Source organism: Notamacropus eugenii, chromosome 3 (assembly GCF_028372415.1).
Source record: "Notamacropus eugenii isolate mMacEug1 chromosome 3, mMacEug1.pri_v2, whole genome shotgun sequence".
NCBI lineage: Eukaryota > Metazoa > Chordata > Mammalia > Diprotodontia > Macropodidae > Notamacropus > Notamacropus eugenii.
The window spans coordinates 200,981,231-201,004,931 of record NC_092874.1 but is presented as its reverse complement, the minus strand read 5'-3'; the positions used below and the strand labels follow the sequence as shown (position 1 = coordinate 201,004,931).

At 37.9% G+C, this 23,701-nt stretch overlaps 1 protein-coding gene across 7 annotated transcripts; it reads left to right on the top strand.

Moving 5' to 3' along the window:
• Positions 1 to 212: 212 nt before the first annotated feature.
• TIGAR (TP53 induced glycolysis regulatory phosphatase) lies at positions 213 to 23,573 on the top strand. Of its 7 annotated transcripts, none has more exons than XM_072653989.1 (6): positions 213 to 455; positions 7,226 to 7,263; positions 8,889 to 9,010; positions 11,353 to 11,430; positions 17,206 to 17,316; positions 22,408 to 23,573. In XM_072653989.1, the coding sequence occupies exons 1-6, from the start codon at positions 424 to 426 to the stop codon at positions 22,846 to 22,848; spliced, it is 822 nt and encodes a 273-aa protein (XP_072510090.1). In that variant the 5' UTR covers positions 213 to 423; the 3' UTR covers positions 22,849 to 23,573. The 7 variants fall into 7 exon arrangements, with proteins under 7 accessions (XP_072510090.1, XP_072510093.1, XP_072510096.1 ...); XM_072653995.1 differs by having other exon boundaries at positions 270 to 459; XM_072653991.1 differs by having other exon boundaries at positions 325 to 805.
• The last annotated feature ends 128 nt before the right edge of the window (positions 23,574 to 23,701 follow it).

The window sequence follows — 23,701 nt, the reverse complement described above, 5'->3', positions numbered from 1 at the left end:
AACAGCGAACGTGCGGCCTTCGAGGGGAAGCAAAAGCGACCAGCCAAATCTGGGAAAGGCGGGCTGCTGGAAGCGAGGCGGGGAGGCGGGGCCGCAAGCCCTGCCAGCCGCCGCCCAGCCGAGAGTGCAGCAAGCTCGGCCGCCCCTCCTGCCCCTCCTCCCGGCCAGCCCCGCCCGACGCCGCTCTTCTTGCTCCTCTCCGATTGGCCGACGCTGCGGGGGCGTCCCTCCCCGCCGCCAATAGGAGCGGAGCCGGCCGGCTGACCCGCGGCTCCGGGTTTGCGCAGGCGGAAGTCTCCGAGCGTCTGCGGCGCAGACTAAGCTGGGTTGCCGGCCACGGGGTCCTCCGAGCCATTCCCCGGCTGCTCCTGGTGGCCTCCGCTGACCACCCTTTCCTCTGCTCACCCAGACTCCGGGCTGAGAATGGCTCGTTTCGCTTTAACCGTTGTCCGACAGTGAGTAAGCACGTGGGAAACGACGCCCTCCCCTGCGTGAAGTTGGCGTGAGGGGAGGGGGCGCAGCCCTTTCCCCTTTGACCTTTCCCCTCCCTTCCCTTCCCCCCAGAGCCACCTCACCGGAGAGACCGCCCTGCTCTTTGGGGCGCAGCATCCGGTAGCTCCGACACACGCACCCTCCTCGAGAGCAGGGACTTTTAATTTGTTGTGTTTGCTTCCCCCCCCTCCCCCGGCGTCGTTGTTCCTCGCACGCAGTAGCGCCTGAGAACTCGTCTGAGCCAGCCTCTTGGTTTTACAGTTAAGGAAGCTGAAGCCCTGAGAGGTTACGAGACTTGGCCAAGGTCACCCAGGTTAGGGGTGGGCTCGGTGTTGGAACCCAAGCCCTCTTGACTCCGGAGCTAGTGCTGGGTGTAGCGCTGCCTCCTCCACCTCCTCTCACGTCTCTTAGGGGAGGGGGGTCCCCTGGTAGAGTCCTGCATTTTTGGAGCTGAGAGAGATTAGAGATACAGTATATAGGGATTCTTAACCTGAAATTTTCTTAAAAATAGCAACTATTTCAATATAGTTGTTCAATGTGAATAATTATATTGACATTATTACGTCAAGCAGTTATGTTGTTTATAAATATTAGTGCTTATATTCATAAACAGTATAATTAATGTGAAATTAATTAGTATTAAACATGTAAATTGCTTATATGTTAATAAATTCTGAAATACATTTATAGACGTGTTCACAAATAACTGCATATTGTTTAGAAACCATATAATTGATGTAACTAAGCCAATATAAGTGAAATTCTAATTACTTTGTAGTCTTGTACATTTTATTTATTTAAAGATATTATTCTTAAGACTTCACCAGGCTTCCAGAGGGGTCAGTGAGACAAGGAGAAAAGTTAAGCAAGCACCTCACCCCATTTTATAGAGAAGGAAGCTGATGCCCATAGCTCTTAGTCCTGTGAGTGTTCAGTGGAATTCAGAATTCTATTCAGAATCTGATTACACACTGTGACATCCCTGGACTGTCTTCCCCACCTCCATCAGCATGTGATCTCAGGTGTCTGGACAGGTAGAGCATCTGAGAATCTCAGGTGTGGAAATGACCTCAGAGCTCATTTATTCTAAACTGGATTCACCTGGTCCACCTTTCTTGTTTATGGACCTTCAGTTGTGATAAAAGAATACTGGATTTTGTGTCAAATTTGGCCTTAGCTGCTTGATGTTGGTCAAATAACTTCCTCTCTAGGTCTTATTTTCCTCATTTAGCACGAATGGATTGGACTAGGTGGTTTCTGATTTCTAAGGTATGTTCCAGGTCTAATTGAACTGCTCTGGAGGTAGCAACTCTCTTTCCTCTAGGATGGGAGGCCCAGTATCCCTTGATGTCCAGATGTGCAATTAGGACAAGCAGTTAATCATGTAAGGGATAGAATGCATTTTTCCTGTTAATCCATTTCCACCGCTTACCTCCAAATCTGAGTTTTCCTCCTTTGGAAATTGTACTTCAACAGAAAGAACGCTGAAGCTACAATCAAGGAAAAAAATCTAACCTAAATCAGACCTAATTCCATCCCACTAACTAGCTTTGTGACCTTGACTGGGCCTTTGAATTTTCAGCCTTAGGATAAAATAAGGGAGTTAGTTGAACTAGAGATTCTCTTAGGTCCTTGTCCAGTTCTTGTAAACTGTGAATCTATGAAAGTATGTAAAGTGAATTTGCCATCTAGAGGAGAGTAAGGGATTTCTGAGATGTTTTGAGCTGTAAACCGTCTCAAAGAGCATCTAATCGATGAAACATCTTAGTATAAGAAAATCTTGGTTGGTCACCACCTCCATTACCTCTGTGCACCCTGGCAAGTCACTTAAGTTCCTGACTCACTACAAGCTCTACCTTCTAGTGGAAGGCTTTCCTGATGCCTTTAACTGCTGGTGCAGTCACTCTTCAAATTACATTGGAATTCAATACATTTATTTGTACATATCTGTTCTGTATGTATTCCATTGTTACCCTGTTAGAAAGTAAGCCCTTTCCAGGACAGATTGCTGCTTTCATTGTATTTACTTATTTATACTGTCGTGCATACTATAGACGGAGCCCTTGGAAGCAAGGACTGTTTTGCCTTTTTTTTTCTTTTTGTATCCTCAGTGCTTAGTACGGTCCTTGCCACATAGTGTTTTATTGTATTGAATTTGTATCCCCATTACTAGCACAGTGCCTGGCACACAAAGTTGAAACTTAATAAATTCTTGTTTGAATGATTGATGAACTTGTTGAACATTAGTTTCTAAGATGAGAAATACATCCTTTTGTCTAGTTTTCACAATGCTCCATAAGCCTTAAAGTGCTAAAAAAAACATGAGTTATTTCTATTATTAGCTGGACTTCACCTGATAGATGGAGGGAACTGATATGGAAGTTGATAAAAGATATTTGCTGGAGGTCACACACAGCTGGCAGAAGTGGAAGTAGAACCTAGTTCTCCAGTATGCTTTCCTGATGCTTTCCTTGATTCATCAGTCATTGAGCAAGTAACTTCGAAGGACAGGCATGACCAACAGCAGAAAACTAAGTGTGTACAGTTGGTTGTTTATTCTGTCCATGAACTTGAAGTGTGTAGAGAAGACATAAGAAAGACAACAGAATTTACAAAGTAATCATGATTTGGATTCCAAAAGTAGCCAATTATTAAATGGTTATCCTTGTAGCTATACGGTGCCTAGCACAGGGCAAACACTTAAATGCTGTTGGATGAATAATATTAATTTTCTTTCTGTCTGCTATTAGGCTAAGCACTTAATTAGTGCTAAACCTAATAAGGTTTCATGACTATGGCCTTGGAGGACTTCCTCTGAATTGGTTATTAAATAGCCCAGAACTTGGTTAACCAGTCCCATGGTGTCAAATTGAAATAGAAACAGGCCACTAATCTGTATGTAAGGATCCTGACAAGTATCATATTGACTTTTTAAAATGTAGTGTTATCTATGTTTTATTGTATTTTTAATGTTTAATTTTTAATAAACCTCACTGGAGAGTGTTGCATGTGGCATGTATATTTGACACCTCTGATCTAGTCTGACCTCACTTTAGAAATGAGGAAATAGTCTTAGAGATCACAGGCTTTGAACTTAGAGATTATTTAATCTGGAACCCTTATTTCACAGATGGGGAAACTGAGACCCATAGATATTTTTGGATGTACTTCTAACTTCTCCATTTTGTATGAAGTTGATTTTTTTCAACCTAAGCATAAGATACTATTGCTATTGAAATTTTTTTACTTTAAAAAAAATTATCTTTGAACCATTGTTCTTAGCATGACACGATCTTTTTGAATCCTGTGTTTATTCAGTGTTTTAGCTGTCTCTTTTAAATTTTGGGTCTTAAGTGAATTTGGCAACCTTGTCATTCATTTGATTGATAAATAAAAACATTAAATATAACAGGGCCAAGCACAGATCCCTTTTTGATACTTCCAAGTTGATAAGAAGCCATTATTTAATTCTCTTTGGATCTGGCCTTTAACCCATTTCTGAATCTACTAGTCTTTAAGGTAATGGTTTCTATTACAGAATAGTTTCAAAAAATCCGGCATCTGTAAGGCTAGAATTATAAGGGATTTGCACAGCCTGGTCCTGACATATTATGAACTGGATACTAGAACATCTGCCTTCATTTTGCTTTTTTTAGTCTGGATGATTAACTTTACTTTTTCAAAAATTAAACACTGCCAAGTGTTACAGACTCATTTGTTAAAACTATTACTTTGGATTTGTGGGAAGAAACTTCTATCTAAGTACTCCTGTGAGTTTTTGGGAAACTGGAAACTGCTTCAATCAGTGCAAATCTGCTGCTGTTCTACTTACAGTCTTAGAGAGTGGTCTAGGGCAATGAAAGAGTAAGTGACTTACCCACTGTCACACTGTCGGTGTTTCTGAGACTGTCAGAACCTGAACTCCAAGGCCAAGGACTGCCTCTATATTTGCAATGGCAACTGTTAACCAAACTTTTTGGTCTCAGGCCCCTTTACACTCTTAAAACTCCCTGTAAGAGCTTTTGCCATCAGTATTTGTTCAGTCATTTTTCAGTCATGTCTTTGTGACTTGAATAGTATGCCATTTTCTTCTCCAGCTCGTTTGACAGATGATGAATTTAAGGTAAACAGAATTAAAAGACTTGCCCATGGTCACACAGCTAGGAAGTCTCTGAGGCTGGATTTGAACTTAGGAAGATAAGTCTTCCTGACTCCAGACTATCCACTGCATCACCTACCTGCCCTATCAACATTTACCATGTTAGAAATGAAAATATCTTAGTATGAAAATAGTTTTGACCTCACAAACCCCTTGAAAGGGTCTTGGGGTCCCCAGACCACACTTTAAGAAGCTCTGCGCTGTGCCATACTTCAAATTTACATCCACAGCATTTGTTGAATCTTAACATTCTTCGTGCTCCTTAAGCTTAAGTTCTGTGATTTGTTAAGAGATACTATAATAACATTCTATTTTCTGCTGGGGGAGCAATCTGTTTTTAAATGATATATCTGATTCTTATCAAAGGGGCTTTTTGTTTTGTGGCTGGTAGTACAATTATGGCTAATTAAGAAACCAAGAATTAATTTAACAGTTAAATTTCATAAGTATACTTTATATAAAACTTGATAATTTTACTCACAGAAGGCATACCCTTCCTAACTAGCATTTAGTGAACTATTCCTTAAAATCAGTGTTAGGAATATTTTACAGTATTGGTTCAAATATTCTATTTACACCTAGAATGGGTTCTCTTTGAAGGAGGAGGGAGGAACAAACGTGTTAAAAACCACCTCGGTTTTTTGCAAACCAAAATTGAGGAAAAATGGGTCCTATATTTGGACTAACTTGGTAAATGGGTTTTGTCATGATATGAAGACATTGTATGATGTATGCAGGTAACAGATTTTTAAAGTAACTTTTTTGCCAAAGGTGTCAGGAGAATATAAATCTTACTCTTTCCCATAATAATAACTCATTAATTTCTGTTACTTTAACTCAAAGAACATTCACATCATTGTTTTGGTCTTCCATTTTGGGGAAGCTCTTTAATTGAATTATGAGTTTTTAAGTTGTTAGGATTGGCTGGGAAATGAGAAATTCTAGACTTCAAAAAAGGTGATTTAGTTTTAAAGTATAGTAGAGAATAGCTTGCAAAAATGCGTGGAGTCTATTTGTAGGACCTATAAATGGCTGGTCATGAGACTCTTGGCATAAACATTTGTATTCTGGCAGAGCCGTGGTATTTGGAAATGGATCATACTCTGCAGAATGCAAAATTGAATGTTGTTACCATGAACTCCTTTATACGCTGCTCTGCCCAGTTAGTTCCATTTGCCTTTATTGCCACTGTCATAAAAGTAGTTAACTTTAAGTAATTTTGTTACTACTTTAAATTGTGTGTGCCCATGCATGTATGTGTGCACACATGTGCATATACATGTGTGTACATTCATAGATATGTATATACACTCATATATACATACATGTGTGGATGTTTACATACATGTTTGTATATATACATAGAAATACAATTCAGTATGTAATAAGTTCAGTTTCTTATGTAATCCTCTCATTCTATGTGTAATGTTTATATTGATTACATTTACAATAAAAACCATTTTATTTAAAAAATATTTTAAGGCTTTGAATTAATAGTGAAATTATTTAGTTTTCTATCTTGTCTTCATTTCTCAAAGTAAACTATACTTAAACTATTGTTCCAGAGATTCAAAGAATACCTATCCAGTGAATTAAAGCTGTAAAATTAAGCATTAAAAGATGTTGAAGGGCTCTCCTGGAAGAGACCAGGGGTTCCTAACCTAGGGTCTATGACAAAGGTTCAAGAACTTTTGGATTAGATTGCTCTGTGCAGTCTGAAAGTGCAGAGCAGTAGATATAACTTGCAGAGTAGCTTATTGCAGCTTGATAGAAGGCAATCCTTCTAGCAGAGCTGTCCAGAAGTGGGATGGCCTGCTCTAGAAGGTGGTGAGGTCTTTATGTGGAAGCTACACAGCCACTTGTCATTAAAAATGTTCTTAGAACGGATCTCTGTATTGGCTAAATTGGGCTCAGAAATAACTACATTTACAACTTTGAAATGCTGTGATTCCAGGAATAGCACTTGGAGTCAGAGGATATTGGAACCATGGGCAATTCATGTAACCTCTCTGTGCTGCATTGTCGTACTACTAACTCTGGTTTTATTTTTTTATGAGGAAAGTGCTTTGTAAACTATAGAACACTGCATGAAATGAATTATTAACCATATTAGAAATAATAACAACATGTAAATTGTACTCCAAATAAAATGGATGCTTGTAGATAATTAGTGTCAGTAAAATTTAGGACCACAAATCATAGGATCTGAGATTTAGAATTACAACAAATTGCAGAGGTCTTCTAGACCAGCTGCTTCATTTTATGAAGAAACTGAGCCCCAGAGAGGTTCTGTGACTTGCCAAGGTCAGACAGGTGAAGTGGGAGAGCTGGAATTTAAATAAAGGTTCTCCAACTTTCAGTCCAGTATTCTTTGTCTTGTATTGTGCTGCCTCAATTAAAGACCTCTTGAACATTATTTCAGGTATTTGTAGTTCTGTGGGTTATATTGTGATGTAGGTTATACCTTCATTACCTTCACTGTATCATCATTGTAAGAGTTTTGTTACTTATATTTTTTTCCTTGTCTCAAAATAGCATGATATGATAATCAGAGTATGTTTCTCTCTATTTCAGTGGAGAAACAAGATATAACAGAGAGAAAATACTTCAAGGTTGGTCTAATCCTACTGCAAATACAGCTTGTTTTGGAAATCTCCTTTAATGTTAATATGGTCTAGCTAATAAGAGTTTTAAAAAGTAACAGAATAGCTGAAGTGTGATCAGAGCAATTTATTTGATGACTTTTAAAAGTGAACTAAATGCAAAGAACAGTTTTCCGAATTGTTTCTTCATGAGTGACTTCAAAGGAGAGCAAAATCAACTGTTTAAAGAGTTATATTACAGTTTGTTTTGAAAATAAACTGACCAAATTAAAAATGATTTGGTATAATAATTGTCACTGTGTGGTGTTGATACTATTTCCTTCTAGGGTTCCTCTTAATTTAGTTCCAAGTTCCAGGAGCAAAGAGGAGCACTAAATAGAAGTCTCCTATTTCTATACATGATTCTATTCTGAACAGACTCTTCTGATTAGTCCTTTTATCTTACAGTCAGATCTTTTGAATTTTAAGCTCCCCAATACCTAACTAAACAGACTATTTTTGTATTTTGGTCCTGAAAATGTTTAGCTTCATTTTGTGATAAAGGCAGCTCATTCCTGGGGTTTAAAGAAACTGATTATCATTCCTGGTGTATTCAAATCTATGTTCCTGGAACAAATCTGATTTTTCATTCTATGATCCTCTTGCCCCACTTACTTCAAAGCTTTCTTTTTGATATATACTCCACCCTAAACTAGTCCGTAGACTTGACCTCTTTATCAAAATGGTTTTTGCTGTTATTTGCCTCCTGAGCTAAAGAAGTCAGCGGTATAAGTGGATAAAATTATTTACTTTGCATGAAGTTACGATAAAGTAAGATAGGGAGGGCTTGTAGTAAAATGAAAGATTCCGTTCATTTAGGGTGATGTGTTGAAGGAGTAGAAAAAATCGCTAACCCCTGGAAAGCCACTGATACTACATAAGGCCAGTAACTTTGCCTTGAGCTACTAAATTAGTTTAAATATGTAGCTAATTGGACCAAAAGAAATACTCCAAGTTCATTTTAAACAGATTCATTTATCCTAAGTAGTGAACATCCCCAACTCAGAGGACATGGAGTGAGCCTTCACCCCCACACCCCCCGGCTCCCCTTTCCCATGCCTAGCACATAGTAGATGCTTAAATAAATGTTCATTGAATTAATGAGAGGAATGAGTCTTTCAAACTGAGCATGGGTGACTATTCCATTTAAAGCACATGTAAATAGAGTAATTCATTCAGCAGGTGGCTTTTGACTGGATAGTATGTACAAGTCACTGTGTTAGGTTCTAAGGAAAAAAACAAAAATTAATAAAAGACAGGTTTCTTGCTGTCACAGATTGTTCACTTGAATGAAAATGTGTTCCAAAAAGCAGCTAAAGAAGAGACTGAAATAAAAATAAGAAAATAATGCAAATTGCCAATAAGACCAAAGGTAGTTGAGTGTTCACTAAGGCACTAACCTATGAAAAATGTTTTTTTGGGATAAAATTAATTTGAGCTACTAATTCCTTATGGATGCCTCACATCTTTCTACTGAGCTTTATAAAAAAAAAACCCTCACCTAGCTCATCTTCTCATTGAACAGATGTAGACAGTGAAATAATGAAATTAAGATTCTCTTAAGTGAATTTCCCTCCTTTCTTTTTGTTTCTTAGGACAAGGTGTAGATGTACCTCTTTCGGAAATTGGCTTTAGACAAGCTGCAGCTGCTGGCGAATTTCTTAGTAATATGAAGTTTACTCATGTTTTTTCAAGTGATCTCATGCGTACAAAACAGGTAAGCCCTTATTTGGGGTTAATCCTTACTAGCTCTATTGGCTTTTTTATGCTTAAGGACCATAAGACATTTTTTAAAAACTGCACAACTATAACATCAGATCTTAAGTGTGTTGTGGTAATAGCTACTCAGGACTGAAAAAAAATAATATATTTTTATTTTAACTGCTTGCAATATTTTCTCTTTCACCTGGGAATTCTGGAATTTGGCCACAATGCTCCTAGGAGTTTCTCTTTTTGGATCTCTTTCATGCGGTGTTCTGCGGATTCCTTGAATATTTATTTTGCCTTCTGGTTCTAGAATCTCAGGGCAGTTTTCCTTGATAATTTCATGGAAGATGATGTCTAGGCTCTTCTTTTGATCATGGTTTTCAGGTAGTCCCAGAATTTTTACATTGTCTCTCCTGATTCTATTTTCCAGGTCAGTTGTTTTTCCAATAAGATATTTCACATTATCTTCCATTGTTCGAATCTGCACGGTATGTTCTGAGATATCTGTCTTTCTCATAAAGTCCTTAGCGTCCATCTGTACCATTCCAGTTTTGAAAGATCTATTTTCTTCAGTGAGCTTTTGAATCTCCTTTTCCATTTGGTTAATTCTGCTTTTGAAAGCATTCTTCTCCTCATTGGCCCCTTGCACCTCCCTTGCCAGCTGAGTTAGGCTAGTTCTCAAGGTGCCATATTTCTTCAAGATTTTTTTGGTTCTCCTTTAGCAGGGAGCTGATCTGCTTTTCATGCTTCTCCCTCATCCCTCTCATTTCCCTTCCCAGTCTTTCCTCCACCTCTCTAACTTGATTTTCAAAATTCCTCTTGAGCTCTTCCATGGCCTGAGCCCATTGGGTGGGCTGGGACACAGAATCCTCGATTTCTGTGTCTTTGCCTGATGGCAAGCATTGTTCCTCCCCATCAGAAAGGAAGGGAGGAAGTGTCTTTTCTCCGAGAAAATACCTTTCAATAGTTTTATTTCTTTTGCCTTTTCTGGGCATTCTCCCCAACCAGTGACCTGAACTCTGAATGTTCTCCTCACACCCACCTCGCCTCCTGGTCCTCCCAGCCAGCGTTTGGGGACTGACATTCAAATGCTGCTTCCCGCCTTAGGGTTTTTGGCAGGGGCAGGGCTGCTATTCAGTGTGAGAATTAAGTTCAGGTGGTCAGGTCGGGGCAGGGCCGCCTCTCAGGCTCAGTTCCCTCAAGGGGTTTATGCACAGACCTTCCACAATGGATCCAGGCTCCCGCCCGTTTGGGGAGCCCCTGTCTGTAGCCGCCTCTCAGCTTCTATCTCCTGGGGGGGCCCGAGCCATGGGGGCACCCCACTCCCCTCTCAACCCGCCAAAGAGACTCTCTCACCTACCCCCGCCAGTCACCTGTTGGTGGGGGGGCTTGTGCCGCAGCTGGAGATCCCGTCTCTGGAGCCTTCTCAGATCTGTGCCTCTCGGATCTGCGGCCGCCGCCGCAGGTCCGGGCTGGGCTCCGCGTCTGCAGCGCGACGGATCTTTTGCGAGAGGTTTGCAGGTCCCTCTGTGGGTGGAGGGACCCGTGTGGCCACTGGAGATCCCGTCCCCGTAGCCCTCTCGGATCTTTTCCTCACAGTGTCGTGGCTGCGGCAGGGCTGCCCTCTGCTCCCCGTCCCGGCGCCCAGTCCACGGCGCGAAGGACCCCCCGCGAGAGGTTTGCAGGTCTCTCCGGAACAGAAATCTCCCTCGCTCCTATGTTCCGTGGTCTCTGGGTGCAGAATTCGCCCTGGGTTGGTCCCCTCTAGCCGTTCTGTGGTTTGTGGGTTCGGAGCTATGTGTATGTGCGTCTTTCTACTCCGCCATCTTGGCTCCGCCCCCCCTATATTTTTATTTTAAAAAGCCTTTTGAATGCTACCACATATTAAATCTTTTTTCTACCTGTTAATTATGTGGATAGACTACATAGCAAAAAGAAAAATATATATATATATATATATATATATATATATATATATATATATATTACACATTAGTTAATAAATTATATCAGAGATCTGCAGAGTATGGCCTGCAGGCCAATTCTATCCCACTGCCTGTTGTACTTTATTTAAAAACGTAAAAATCATTCTAACCTCATGGGCCATACAAAAACAGAAAATGGGCCAAATTTGGTTCATGGGCCAAAGTTTGCTGATATCTGATCTATATTAATATGGGGATGAGATGAGGAATATTAATTTTAGTCATCTACAGGTATATATCTGTTCTGTTTTGACTTTTGACCTATAAGTGAAATGGTGATTGTGTTAAAATTTCATATAACTCATTTTCGTAGCTGCTCAAAACAAATAATTTATGAAAAGAAATCTAATTCACTTTATATTTTCAGACCACTGCCAAGATTTTGGAGAAAAGCAGATTCTGTAAAGAAATAACAGTAAAATATGATACAATACTTCGAGAAAGGGTAAGTTTTGAAGATTCTTACTGTGGTGTTAGAATAGATGCCTAATTTATAGCACGTGCTTTTCCAGAAATAATTGAGAAGTCACTTTATTTGGAAAAATAGTATGACTTTATACTAGATGACATGGTGTTTTCTGTGGAAGTGATACTTCCAAAAAGTTTTGAAAGTTCACCTGTACATTCACCATATATATTTTAAGTCCTATGATTTCTTATCTAAAGATGCTAAGAGTTTTCTTCTGTAGCAGTAATTTCCAACTTTTTCAAGTATAAATAACCTGTTTTTAAAAGTTTAATTGATAGTTCTTGTGTTTTCTTTAAACCCAGTATAATTTCTCCATTAAACTATCTTTTCCAAGACAGAAAAACAACTAAGTTAAAATAACCAACAAGACAGCTATGTAGTATATCTTATACATTATTTTGTAACTATAGTCCCCCATCTCTCTATAGAGAGATGATGTTTCACATGTTTTCCAGGACCAGGAATGAGGACCACTTTTTAATGTAAAAAAAATTCAGGGAGCCCCATAGGATAGTAGTGGTGCCCTTAATTAAGAAGACATCATGGTGACATCAAAAGAACACTGACAGGATTTAGAGTTAAGAGGACCTGGATTTGGATCCTGGCCCTGCTACTTATTTCCTTTATTAAGCAAGTCATTTAACCCCCTTGGGGCTTAGTTTAATTTTCAGTGAAAAGAGAGATAAACTAAATAACTTCTCAGGTCCCTTTCATCACTAAATAGATGGTCTTCTTATATAATCTGCAGTGACAACATTACTTTGAATATAATAGCATATCTAAATGATTTTTGCATTTTATTAATGACCAGAGCATCTTTACTCATTTGAAGAATAGTAGTACCTACATTTGAGAGGCAGTGTCATAGTGGATAGAAAGCTAGTCTTGGAGTTGAGGAAAACCTGAGTTCAAATCCTGCTTCTGACGTACACTGACTTTGTGACCTTTATGCTCTTGTTGCAGAGCATTGATTGAGGGAGTTTTCTTAACTAAGAAGTTCTCTATACTGATGAAATTATGAATCTGAACCCTAAATAAAAAATTAAACATTGGTTCAAAGCATATCATTTATTTATTCATTCTACAAAATGATCCATGTTTATTGTGTGTGAGAATTCACAACCCTTTTGCAATTCCTCTTTGGGGGGTGGGGAGTGGAGCCAAGATGGCAAAGTGAGAGCAACTACTCACCTAAGCTCTTAGACAAACTCTTTCAGATACCTCTAAAAAGAGAATCTGACTGGATTTTTGGAGGCGCAGAATTCAATAGGAGACAGACTATGGCAGATTCACAGCCCAGGACAGACTGGAAGGTCAATGGGAAGGATCTGTTCTGCGGGGCTGGAGGAGCATACAGCACTCAGGCTGTACCACTGTGTCCCTGCCGTGGCAGGGCAAAGCAGGCAGCCTTGGGTGCTCTGAGGCAGTAGCCTACTGCGGAATCTCGGGTACATCAGCTCAGGACAGGAGCCCAGCAGAACTGAGTGAGTGAGAGCCGCAGAGCCCCAGGTATCTGCAGTGACTGCTCCTGAGACTGTCAGCCTGCAGATTAAATGTCTGTAAGTTACCTCCTTGAACTTCCGGGAGCCAGGATGGCAGAGTGAGCGGTGAATGCTCTCCCTCTCCCCTTGTTGACTTTGGAAGACCCATAAAATATTTCCACAGAAAAATCCTGAAACAGTGGGATCAGCTGAAGGATAAACAGTCTCTTAGCATGTGAGGGTAGGAAAATTGCTACACAGGGTCCCTCTTGCTGTGGCTGAAGGGGACCAGTGCAGGATCAGAACTGTCCCAGACAGCCCCACCTTAGCAAACTGGGAGGAGATCCTGAGCCCCAGGAGGTGGAGCCCCACAACTACCAACACCAGGACTCCAGGCGTGCCTCAGCATCCCACAGGAATTGGGAAGACACTAGGGAGACAGGATCACCATCCACTGAATTTGCCTATGCTGTATCTCAGCAGAGGAGACCTTCTGTGGCCAGACCACCCACCCCTCCGCCACACTTAACAAGCTCCGGGGTAAATCTGGGAAAAACCAGAAAGACTTCACCTGGCCCCTGCTTTCTCACACCAGCCAGCTCGGTACCAGGAAAGCTGCAGCATTTTAGCTTCTAGCTGAAAGAACCAGAGGTCTCAACACACAAAGCCTTAAATTCAAGGTACAAGAACTATGGGACAGAGCCCCTTGTGCCTTATAAGCAGAGATCTACTTTAAAAGCTAGGAAAAGAGTGATTGTCATCATCATGAGTAAGAAACAAAGCAGAAAAGAAGACCATAGAACCTTTCTGTGGGGACAAGGGCCAAAGCACACATAGAGGTCAGCATTGAGACTGTACTCCCATCTGAAACTTCAGAAGGGCATATGAACTGGTCTGAAGCACAAAGAGCATTCTTGGAAGAGTTGAAGAAGGATTTTAAAAGCCAAATTAGAGAAGTAGAAGAAAAATTGGCCAGTGATTTTAAAAATATGGGAAAAAAAATCACAAAAGAATTTAAAAGGAAAATTTGACAAATGGAAAAGGAAGCACAAAGCCTAACTGGGAAAATTGGACAAATGGAAAAGGAAGTACAAAAACTAACTGAAGAAAGTAACTCCTTAAAAGGAACAGTTGAACAGATGGAAAAAGAGAAAACTTAACTGAAGAAAACAATTTGATAAAAGTTAGAATCAGCCAAGTAGAAGCTAATGATTCTATGAGACATCAAGAATCAGTCAAACCGAATCTAAAGATGAAAAGATAGAAGAAAATGTAAACTATCTAACTGGAAAAACAACTGACCTGGATAATAGATCCAGGAGAGAAAATCTGAGAATTATTGACCTACTGGAAAACCATGATGAAAATAGAGCCTGGACAATATCTTCCAAGAAATCATCAAGGAAAATTGCCCAGAAGTCATAGGTCCAGAGGGCAAAATAGTCGTCGAAAGAATCTACCATTCACCTCCTGAAAGGGATGCCAAACTAAAAACACCAAGAAATATCATTGCCAAATACCAGAACTATCGAGTGAAGGAGAAAATACTACAGGCAATTCCTCTTTGGAATTTCAGAAATCAAGGTCCCATGGTTTGGGAATCACTCCAGTGAATTTTCAGCTTTTTTATTTCTGTCACCTAAATCCTCATATTTGAGGGAAATAGCTTTTGGAATGGATAGAGCAGTGCAAGTTTGGGGTTTCCTAAAACACTTCTGATGTTAAAACCAAGGAAATGCCAGAATAGAGTTTTGCTATCATATTGAGAAGGGTCAACATGAATTTACAGTAGTGGACAATATGATTTTAAAATAAATTCATTTCATTTATCCTTAATTACAATTAGTAGTTGATATAAGTCCTACAAGCACTCCACCTCTAGTCTATTACATAATAGCAAAGGTGGATAGGTGATTAGTGGCCCTACTAGTTCTAGTGTACTAGCTATTTAGGTGTAAGGAAATCTCTTTTACAGATAGAAAGTATACAAGACCCAGGGTCACATAGGTTGATTCTGAACTGAAGACCACATAATTTCTGGGGCATACAGTCTTTCTCCCAATGATCATCCATTTTTCAATGATAGGAAAACTTTTCTGATGATAACTAGCTTTACTTCAGCAAATATTTGTTAAACACCTGTGTGTGAGACATTGTACTAGGTTCTTTTAATAAAACAAAGTTGAAATTAGATTGTCCTGTCCTCAAGGATCTTGTGTATCTAGTGGGCTGTTTTCTGGATAGTTATTAGGTGTGGTATAATTGATTTTTTGATTGGGTTATGGTAGATAATCATTTGATATCTCTGCCAGACATATCAGTCAATGATTTCTGAGTGAAATGGGGCAGAAGAGCTGAAAGTTTAATTTTTTAATCCAGTTTTAATATTAAGTAGAATTTAGGCAACCTACAGTGGTATAAATCTCATTAAATAGTAATGTTTAATTTTTTTTTGCCTAGAGAACAATGGGCTGAGATTCAGGACACCTGGATTCTCGTCCCATTTCTGCCATTGTTAGCTGTATGACTTTGGAAAAATCACCTGGGCATCAATTAACTTGTCCAGGTAAAGGGATTAAAGGTCTGAGGTCCTTCTGAGTTCTAAAAAAAGCCTTCATTTTTCAGTCTATGAATCCTAACTCCATTGAGACCCTTAACCATCTATCCTAGTGAAGGACCTATTTATGTAGAGAAGTGGAATAGTCAGTATCAGAGATGGTAAACTATTTTAAAATTAAATTTATTATTTGTGTATGTGTACATGTGTGGTATCTATACAGATATACACATATGTATGAGGCACCCTGGACAAGTCACTTAACCTCTGTTTTCCTCAGTTTCCTTATATAATAATAACACCTACCTTACAGGATTGTTGGGAGGATCAAGTGTGATAATAGTTGTAAAGTGCTTAACACAGTGCCTGGCACATAGTAAGCACTATATAAATGTTATGATGATGGTGTCCCCAAAGTCTTATTCATATATGTATGTGTGTGTATAATATAAAAAATTGTTTTCTATGGATAAGTAGCAATTAGTTTTTAAAAAGAACTAAAGCAATGGAAATATCTTTTTGTCTTTCTATTTCATAATGGGGACAGGGGCAGGATGGTGCAGGGGGAGAAAGGACTTTGATTACATTTTCCCATTTCTACACAAGTGGGTGCCAGTGGGGAATCTGAGAGTAAAAAGGGCTGCCCATTATATATTTTTGGTAGCAAGTAAAATGTAGTTTACACCATCATTGGATTTTTTTTTCTGAATGTCATCTTAGAATCATAATGAGTTGTAGCTACTTAGGATAAGGATAACTGGATTTGTGGTTTCATTAATATTCGGAACTCTTGGGTGAAGAAATTCTCTCTGAAAATGCAGTTCAGAATTGGCTAGAATACTGAGAAAAGAAGTATGACTTCCCAGGGTTATTTAGCCAGTATGTGTTAGCATCAGGATTTGATTGAGTTCAACCAATTATTAATTAATTTCTCAATCAGCTTTCTATCACTATTCCATACAGCTTCTCTGTTGGGATTTAAAAATCTTAAGTGATAATTTAAAGGTTGAAGTTCAGGGACAGAAATCAAAGTAATTATACCTGAGATATGGCATATTTTTATGTATTTAGTATACAGAGGCTTTTAAAGAAAGTCTAAATTGCAATAACTTATTAAGAAGAAGCTGGTGTAGGATTGAAAGTTGAGATCCCAGTTTATTTTGTACTATTTTGTTAAATGTTTATCAGTTCACTGTATATTAATTAGGTTTTTTTGTAGGATTATAAAAGAACTGCTTTCATTGTCAGATGCATTCTTGGTTACTGAGGAGCCTTGAATTCCATTTATTGGCAATTGCTAGCTTTGCTAATAAATTGATTATGCTCAAAACTCTATGTCTTAGTTTCTTTTTACCATCAGTTTTTAATCATGACATTAGTATGGTCTTTTTATTTATTTTTATTGGTTTCATTTGGTTAACCTGAGGACATATTGATAGGTAACTTAATGTAGTTATTTCTGATTCTCAATATTCGGTATATAGAACCATGCCTCTTAGGCAACTTAGTGAATCTCTCTGGGATGCATGATTATGAGAGTTGTTATTTTCATTTTTAGAATAGAAGAGTAGTATGGAGAAACATCAGAGATGTTAAGCTTACTTTTTGCAAGCTTATTTTATTTATTTGGGTTATAAGTCTTGTATTAAAAATGGGTATCATGTTGTAAGTACTTTAAATTATGTTGTTATTTTATCTGTTGTACTGTTGCAGAAGTATGGAATTGCAGAAGGCAAACCTCTGTGTGAATTAAAGGCATTGGCCAAAGCAGCTGGGGAACAATGCCCTGATTTCACACCTCCTGAAGGAGAAACATTACATCAGGTATGCTAACACTTATAGGAATTGCTATTTACACAAAATAACTAAAACTTGACTCAGTTATCAGGGGGCTAATATTAGAGCCCCCTAATATATTAGAGTATCATCTCCATGATAATAAAAAAAACAGGAGCTTATTCTTTCTCTTCCCCCTCCCCCCCATTCACTTCCAGATCCAGTAGTATTTGATGGGTAGCAAGCTGAGTATAAAATTACTTCCTAGTACAGTTGGTGAAAATCTTATGATCATCTTAATATTGCATTATGGTCTGTAAAGGATGAACTTATATTTCTGTTCTTTTATATTATTTTTTATTTTTGATGCCTTTATGCCCAGTGTAGAAGTATATTAAATACCTCTTTTTAGTTCAACTAGAAATTACAAGAAATAAATATTGCTGTAGTTTAAAAGTCCTTTCCAGACTTGTCCTCTTAGAAAAGTTGGTTAGGTTAGGAACAAATGAACAAATGAATTAAGAGTAGCAAACTTGGAACTGAACACCTCTTGTCTGATTTAAAATATTGCCTTCCCTGAAATGGTCCCATGGCCCATCTTGGACACTTCTTCTTTTTCCTCCTCTCCATTGAGAAAGGACTAGGCTACTTCTTCTAGGGAGGAGGTCTCTTGTGTTACTACAAGAAGAACATTTAAGAAACTGAGCTGTGACTTTTTTGATTAACTCCAACTGTAGTTTATTATTATCTGTCTTCTTCAAAATAACCTATGAAGGTTACCTCCAGTCATCGTGGAGTAGAGAGGAAAATGTCTGAGTGTTGGGAGAACTGTGCTAGTTTGGACATTTCTCTTTCTAAGATAGAAATGGTTTAAATTTAAAATACCATTAAGTGAAAAACAAATTGTTTCTGGCATACTTGTGGCTGAAATACAAGACAGTCTTAATATTTTTCTTTGATATTTAACATGTGACTATTTTTTGTAAAGTATTGTGAGATGCTGAGAAATGGGCATTATGTATTATTTCCATTCATAAATCAATGTACATTAGTCAAATCTAATTTTTCAGCTCTGTGTTTTCATTATCTTTCTTTTGGATTTATACAGCTCTGAGAAGGGTATTGAAGTTTAGCATAATCATGCTATTGATGTTGTTTTACGTACTTAGTGTGTTGAAGAATGTGCTGTTTGATGCACATATAATTAATGTTTTCCATTTATTCTTTTAAGGATCATATATTTTCTTTATTTCCCTTTTTTGACATTATAAATTTGTATTGTTGCCTTGTCTGAGAGTATAGTTCCTTCTCATTTTTTTCATTTGTTTTAAAAGTGATTCTTATATATGACCATCTTCATAATTTTCTTTGGTTTACTTTTTTTATGCTGAACTTAAGAAATGGTAGAATAGGGGGGAAAAGGTGCTTATACATGAAACTGCAAATCTGTTGTGTACAACTTGGTATTGTTTTAAAATATATAATAAAATTATTAACTTTCTTTTTCTTCTCTTCCCCACTTCCCCCCCCCAGCCCTCTAGAGATGGCTAGCATTAGACACAAATATGTGTACACACACACACACACACACACACACACACACACACACACACACACACACCCCATTCTATACATTCTTCTACTCATCAGTTCTTTCTCTGGATGCGTATAGCATCTTCCTTCGTAGGTCTTTTGTAGTCAGTGTGGGTATTTATAATAGTCAAAATGACTTAGCTGTTCTTAAAACAACATTGCCGTTACTGTATGCAGTGTTCTTCGTTCTGCTCATTTTGCTCTTCAATATTTCATGCAAGTCTGTCCCAGTTTTTCCACATCCCTTCCAACATTTGTCACTTTCCCATTCTGTCATTTTAGCCAGTCTTATAGGTGTAAAATGTCTCAAGATTGTTTTAATTTGTATTTCTCTATTCAGTAATGGTTTTAGAGCATTTTTCATATGTTTATAAATTGTTTTGATTTCTTCATCAGAAAACTGCCTCTTCATATCTTTTGACCATTTATCATTTGGGGAATGACATATGATAAGTTTGATAAAGTTTTTTTTAAACTCATATTTGAGGTGAGAGACCTTTGTCTGAGAAACTGTCTATAAATTTTCCCCCCAATTTTCTGCTTTTCTTCTGATCTCTGCTTCATTAGTTTTAATTGTACAAACCCTTTTTAATTTAATGTAATGAAAATTATCCATTTTATACCTCACACTGCTCTCTATCTCTTCTTTATTCATAAATTGTTTCTCCTATCCATAAGTTTGATAGATAATATGTTCCACGTTCATCAAATTTTCTTGTAATACATCCCTTTACATCTAGGTCACATAACCATTTTGACCTTATCTTGGCAAGTGGTGTAAGATACTGGTCTGTTCCCAGTTTCTGTCAGATTGCTTTCCAGTTTTCCCAATAATTTTTACCAAATAGTGAATTCTTATCCCCCAAATTAAGTCTTTACACTTGTTAAACACAAGGGTACTATAATCATTTGCTGCTGTAAGTTGTATGTTTACTCTCTTCCACTGATCAACCTTTCTATTTCTTAGCCAGTAGCAGATAGTTTCATAATACTTTTTGGAGGTGATTTTTTGGTTGCTTCAGCTTGATGTTCTGAGATTTCTTCAGCCATGAATTCTTTTGTTGTACTGTACTTTAATGGGTCCATTGCAATTTCTTTTTTTTCTTTGCTGATCAAGATATAGAATTTTCAGATTTACCATGTTTGGCTTAATTATCTAAATAATTTGTATTTCTTGTAAATTTTGAATTTAGAGTAATAAAGAATTTTTATTATGAAAGAAAGCATTAGGACATGGAGATTCTGATAGGAAAACTGAATTAGAAGGATTTATTACAAAATATATGCCCATATGCCATGGTAGGGGATGGGGAATCTTTGGTCTGGATTCAGTCAAAGGACCTAGAGACCTTTGACATGTGGCCTTGAAGCTACAGCTTCCCCACCCCTGAACTCCAGGCAGTGTAGAAGAAAAAAATTTATCACTCTTATTTTAGGCACAGATCTACCAGAAGCTTATTAATTTAGTATAAATGTAATATCCAAGCTATTTCTGGTTTCAAGAGATGTCCAAATTGGCATATTCTTCCTGTGTCCTTTCCCATTCTGGGGAACTATAACTAGAACTCCACTCCACTGTAACTACACCTGTAAGAATTTGAGGTCACATTCAGAGGAATCTTGAACAAGGAAAAGATGATAATATGTTAAAGTACAGTTTGGGGTTAGTATTCCAGAACTGTAGTCACTAATCAGTTCCCTAGTTAACCAGTTTCTCACTACTGCAGAAAACAAAGGGGATCTCCTCCTCATCAGTATCTTAAAATCTTCTCCATGGAGAAGGGTGGGCCATAGCATCAGTGAAGATTCAAAAACAACAATGAAATAATTTTTTTCCTTCTAGGCAGTTACAGAAAGTATACTGGCAATGGAAGTGTAGGCAGAAATCAGGGCATACCTAGTTGAGGTCAAGAGAAGCTGGGAAGGTCAGAAACCAGGTAGAACATGAGTGACCATGAAAACCTTCAAAATTCTGCTTCAGACAGAAATCCTATTACAAGGCAAAGTAGGGACAAATAAGACTTACAGAAAGGTGTTAAATTGAAGAAATACCAAGTAGGATAACTTGGAAAGTGTAGATAACGAGTAGTCACAGATTTCAGCAGACCTTGGCAAATGCTTTGACTGCATTTAACTTGGTTTTTTAAACAAATAAGATTAATCTTAGTTAGCTTTGTCTTTATATCCCCAGTGCTGAGCCCAGTCTAGCACATAGTTGCACAATAAATACTTGAATATTTGTTAAGTTGATAAAATTTGTCATATATTTCTAGCTTATCTGATGTACCATCGTTCCTGGAATATGATAAATACTTAATAAATGTTTGTGGGTTGATTAATTGCCTGTTATGTGTACAGCTTGAAAGGATAATGTAAAACCTTTAGCATTTCAATGTGAGTCAGCTGTTGACCAGTGCACATATTGCAACCCTTTTAGACAATTACCAAGAGTTGTTGTGAACAAAAAATGTTATCAACTTCACTGAACTTTAGCAAGGCCAGTCCTCAAATGATAGTCATTGTCAGACTTTTATTCAGAGCCTTCTTCCAGTACAGCGTAGGTCTTGATAGAACTTGTGCTGCATTGTCATGGGCTTTTAGCACCCAGTGTTGCTTCTGCCATAATGATGCATCAGAGAAAGACTTTTTTTTTCTGATTGGATCTGTGATTCTACTGGTTTAGGGAACTTCTGTTAAGAAAACTCCTTCTAGTAATTTGTGTTGATACCTATTCTGCAACCTAGAGGGTTAGTTAGTCTCAGTGCCTGGGGTACTGGGCCATTAAGTGATTTGTCTAGAGCCCACCTTCCCCCACCCCCTCTTCAGTATGTATCAGAAGACTTGAATCCAGGCTTCCTTGACTTTGAAACGAATTCTCTGTGCACTGCTCTGCGCCACCTCTCTGGAAGAAATGAAAGTGGAAGCAATATAAAATCAGGTGACACAAAACATATAGATATTTTAAACAAATTAGAGAAGTGATGTTGTCTCTGTACTCTGCTGGGCACCACATCTTGAGTACCATGTGGAGTCTGGGGGAACACATTTTAGAGAAGGTCACTGATAATCTGGGGCTTCTCTAGAAAAGATACCACCATCTTTAAATATTTAAAGAATTATCTCTCTGAGAAAGGGGAATTAGATATAAACTCCTGGCCTCCAGAGGGGCTGGAGAAGAGGAACCAATGGGTAAAAGTTTGAGAAAGATAAATCTTGCCTCAACATAAGGAAGAACTAGCAATTACATTTTATAACCCAAAATCGAACAGATTCCTTTGTAAAATAGTATATTCCTTGTTTCTGGAAGAAAAGGTCTGAATTGCCACTTACTTACCTGTTAAGGATCATGGGGAAAGGAATTTATGCTGCAGCCTTGACTTGATCTAAATCACCTCTGGAATCGCTTTTAATTTATAAATCCGTGATTTAGATGAACAAGTCTTTGATTTTAATTAAATGTTAAAATGGGATTATGAAATTCAGGAAGAGCAGTCAAGCCACTTTGCTTATTGGAAATTCCTCATTTATTTATTTGTTTGTTTGCAGGTGAAATTACGAGCTGTGAGCTTTTTTGAATTTCTTTGTCAACTGGTGCTGGATGAAGCGGGTCAGAAAGGACAGTCTACATCAGGAATAATGGACAGTGGCCTAGAGGCCTTTCAAACAGAAACATTTTCATTAGGAAGCAGTTGTGGATCTGGATCTGATCTGAATTCAGACAGTGTTGCCCAAGTGTTAGATGCTAATATATTGGTGGTAAGTCATGGGGCATACATGAGAAACATGTTTACTTATTTTGTGGTTGATCTGGAGTGTACCCTACCAGCAAATCTAAGCAAATCCGAACTCAATTCAGTCACCCCCAATACAGGGATCAGTCACTTTATAATTAATGTAGAACAGGGTGCTAAAGGAGTTAAAACAACCATGAAGTGCATTTGTATTAATCTGCAGGATCACCTAGCCAAAGTGACAGAAAGTGCCTAGGTCCAAATAAATCATTAGAATTTTCATATTTTTGTGTCATTGAGGAAGCATCTTGTTTCCAATAGTTATATTCCAAATTCTTATAAAAGCTTTCAGAAATAGGTTATATATGGAAAGGTAGTAACATAAAAACACTAAGGGAATGAATTAAGGTATGTTTTGAATTCAGCTACTGGCATTTTTCAAAAGAAATGCCACTGTTTCCTGCCAGGTTTTGACTTTGAATAGAAATATCCATGTTGATGAAATCCAGTGTTGTCAAATAAAGTGTTACAATTTTGAAATATAATTTGTTATTACAGTATTGAATATTATTTCTTTGTTGTGCTAAATATTAGCACTGAGGATGGTTATTTTTGAATAACACTACCACAATTTATAAAAGAATTGCTTATGTCCAAGGATTTTTTCCTTTTTATCTAGTTGTGACTAGATTTTGCAGCTAATTTATCAGATCATGTTTTCTTGTTTTGTTCTATTTTGTTTCTTCTTATGTTGATATTTGGGTTTTTTATGGCCAAAAACAAATGTAGCCTATGTAATTGGCTTTTAGTGAATAACATGTTGTGTAATTCATGACCTTTTTTTTGTGTTTGGAAAAAGGAACCATTTATTATGAAATGTCTCCTGCTTTAGAGTGCCTCTCTATGCTAAAGGAATCTACCTTATGAATAAAACATTTATCAACATGAAGAGTATAAAAAAATAAAGTAATATTAACATTTCTTGTGGAGAAAATAATTGTTTGGACCATTTAGAAATAAGATTGCTTAGGAAGAATGAGTAAAGCCCGAATTATTAGAACAAAATGAACTGCTGAATCACAGAAATTTGGAGTAATACTTGATTTAAA

Coding starts and splice junctions, on each gene's coding strand:
- TIGAR (XM_072653989.1), top strand. CDS start 424: ATGGCTCGTTTCGCTTTAACCGTTGTCCGACA. Junction 456..7,225: donor GCTTTAACCGTTGTCCGACA/GTGAGTAAGCAC, acceptor TCTCTATTTCAG/TGGAGAAACAAGATATAACA. Junction 7,264..8,888: donor CAGAGAGAAAATACTTCAAG/GTTGGTCTAATC, acceptor TTTGTTTCTTAG/GACAAGGTGTAGATGTACCT.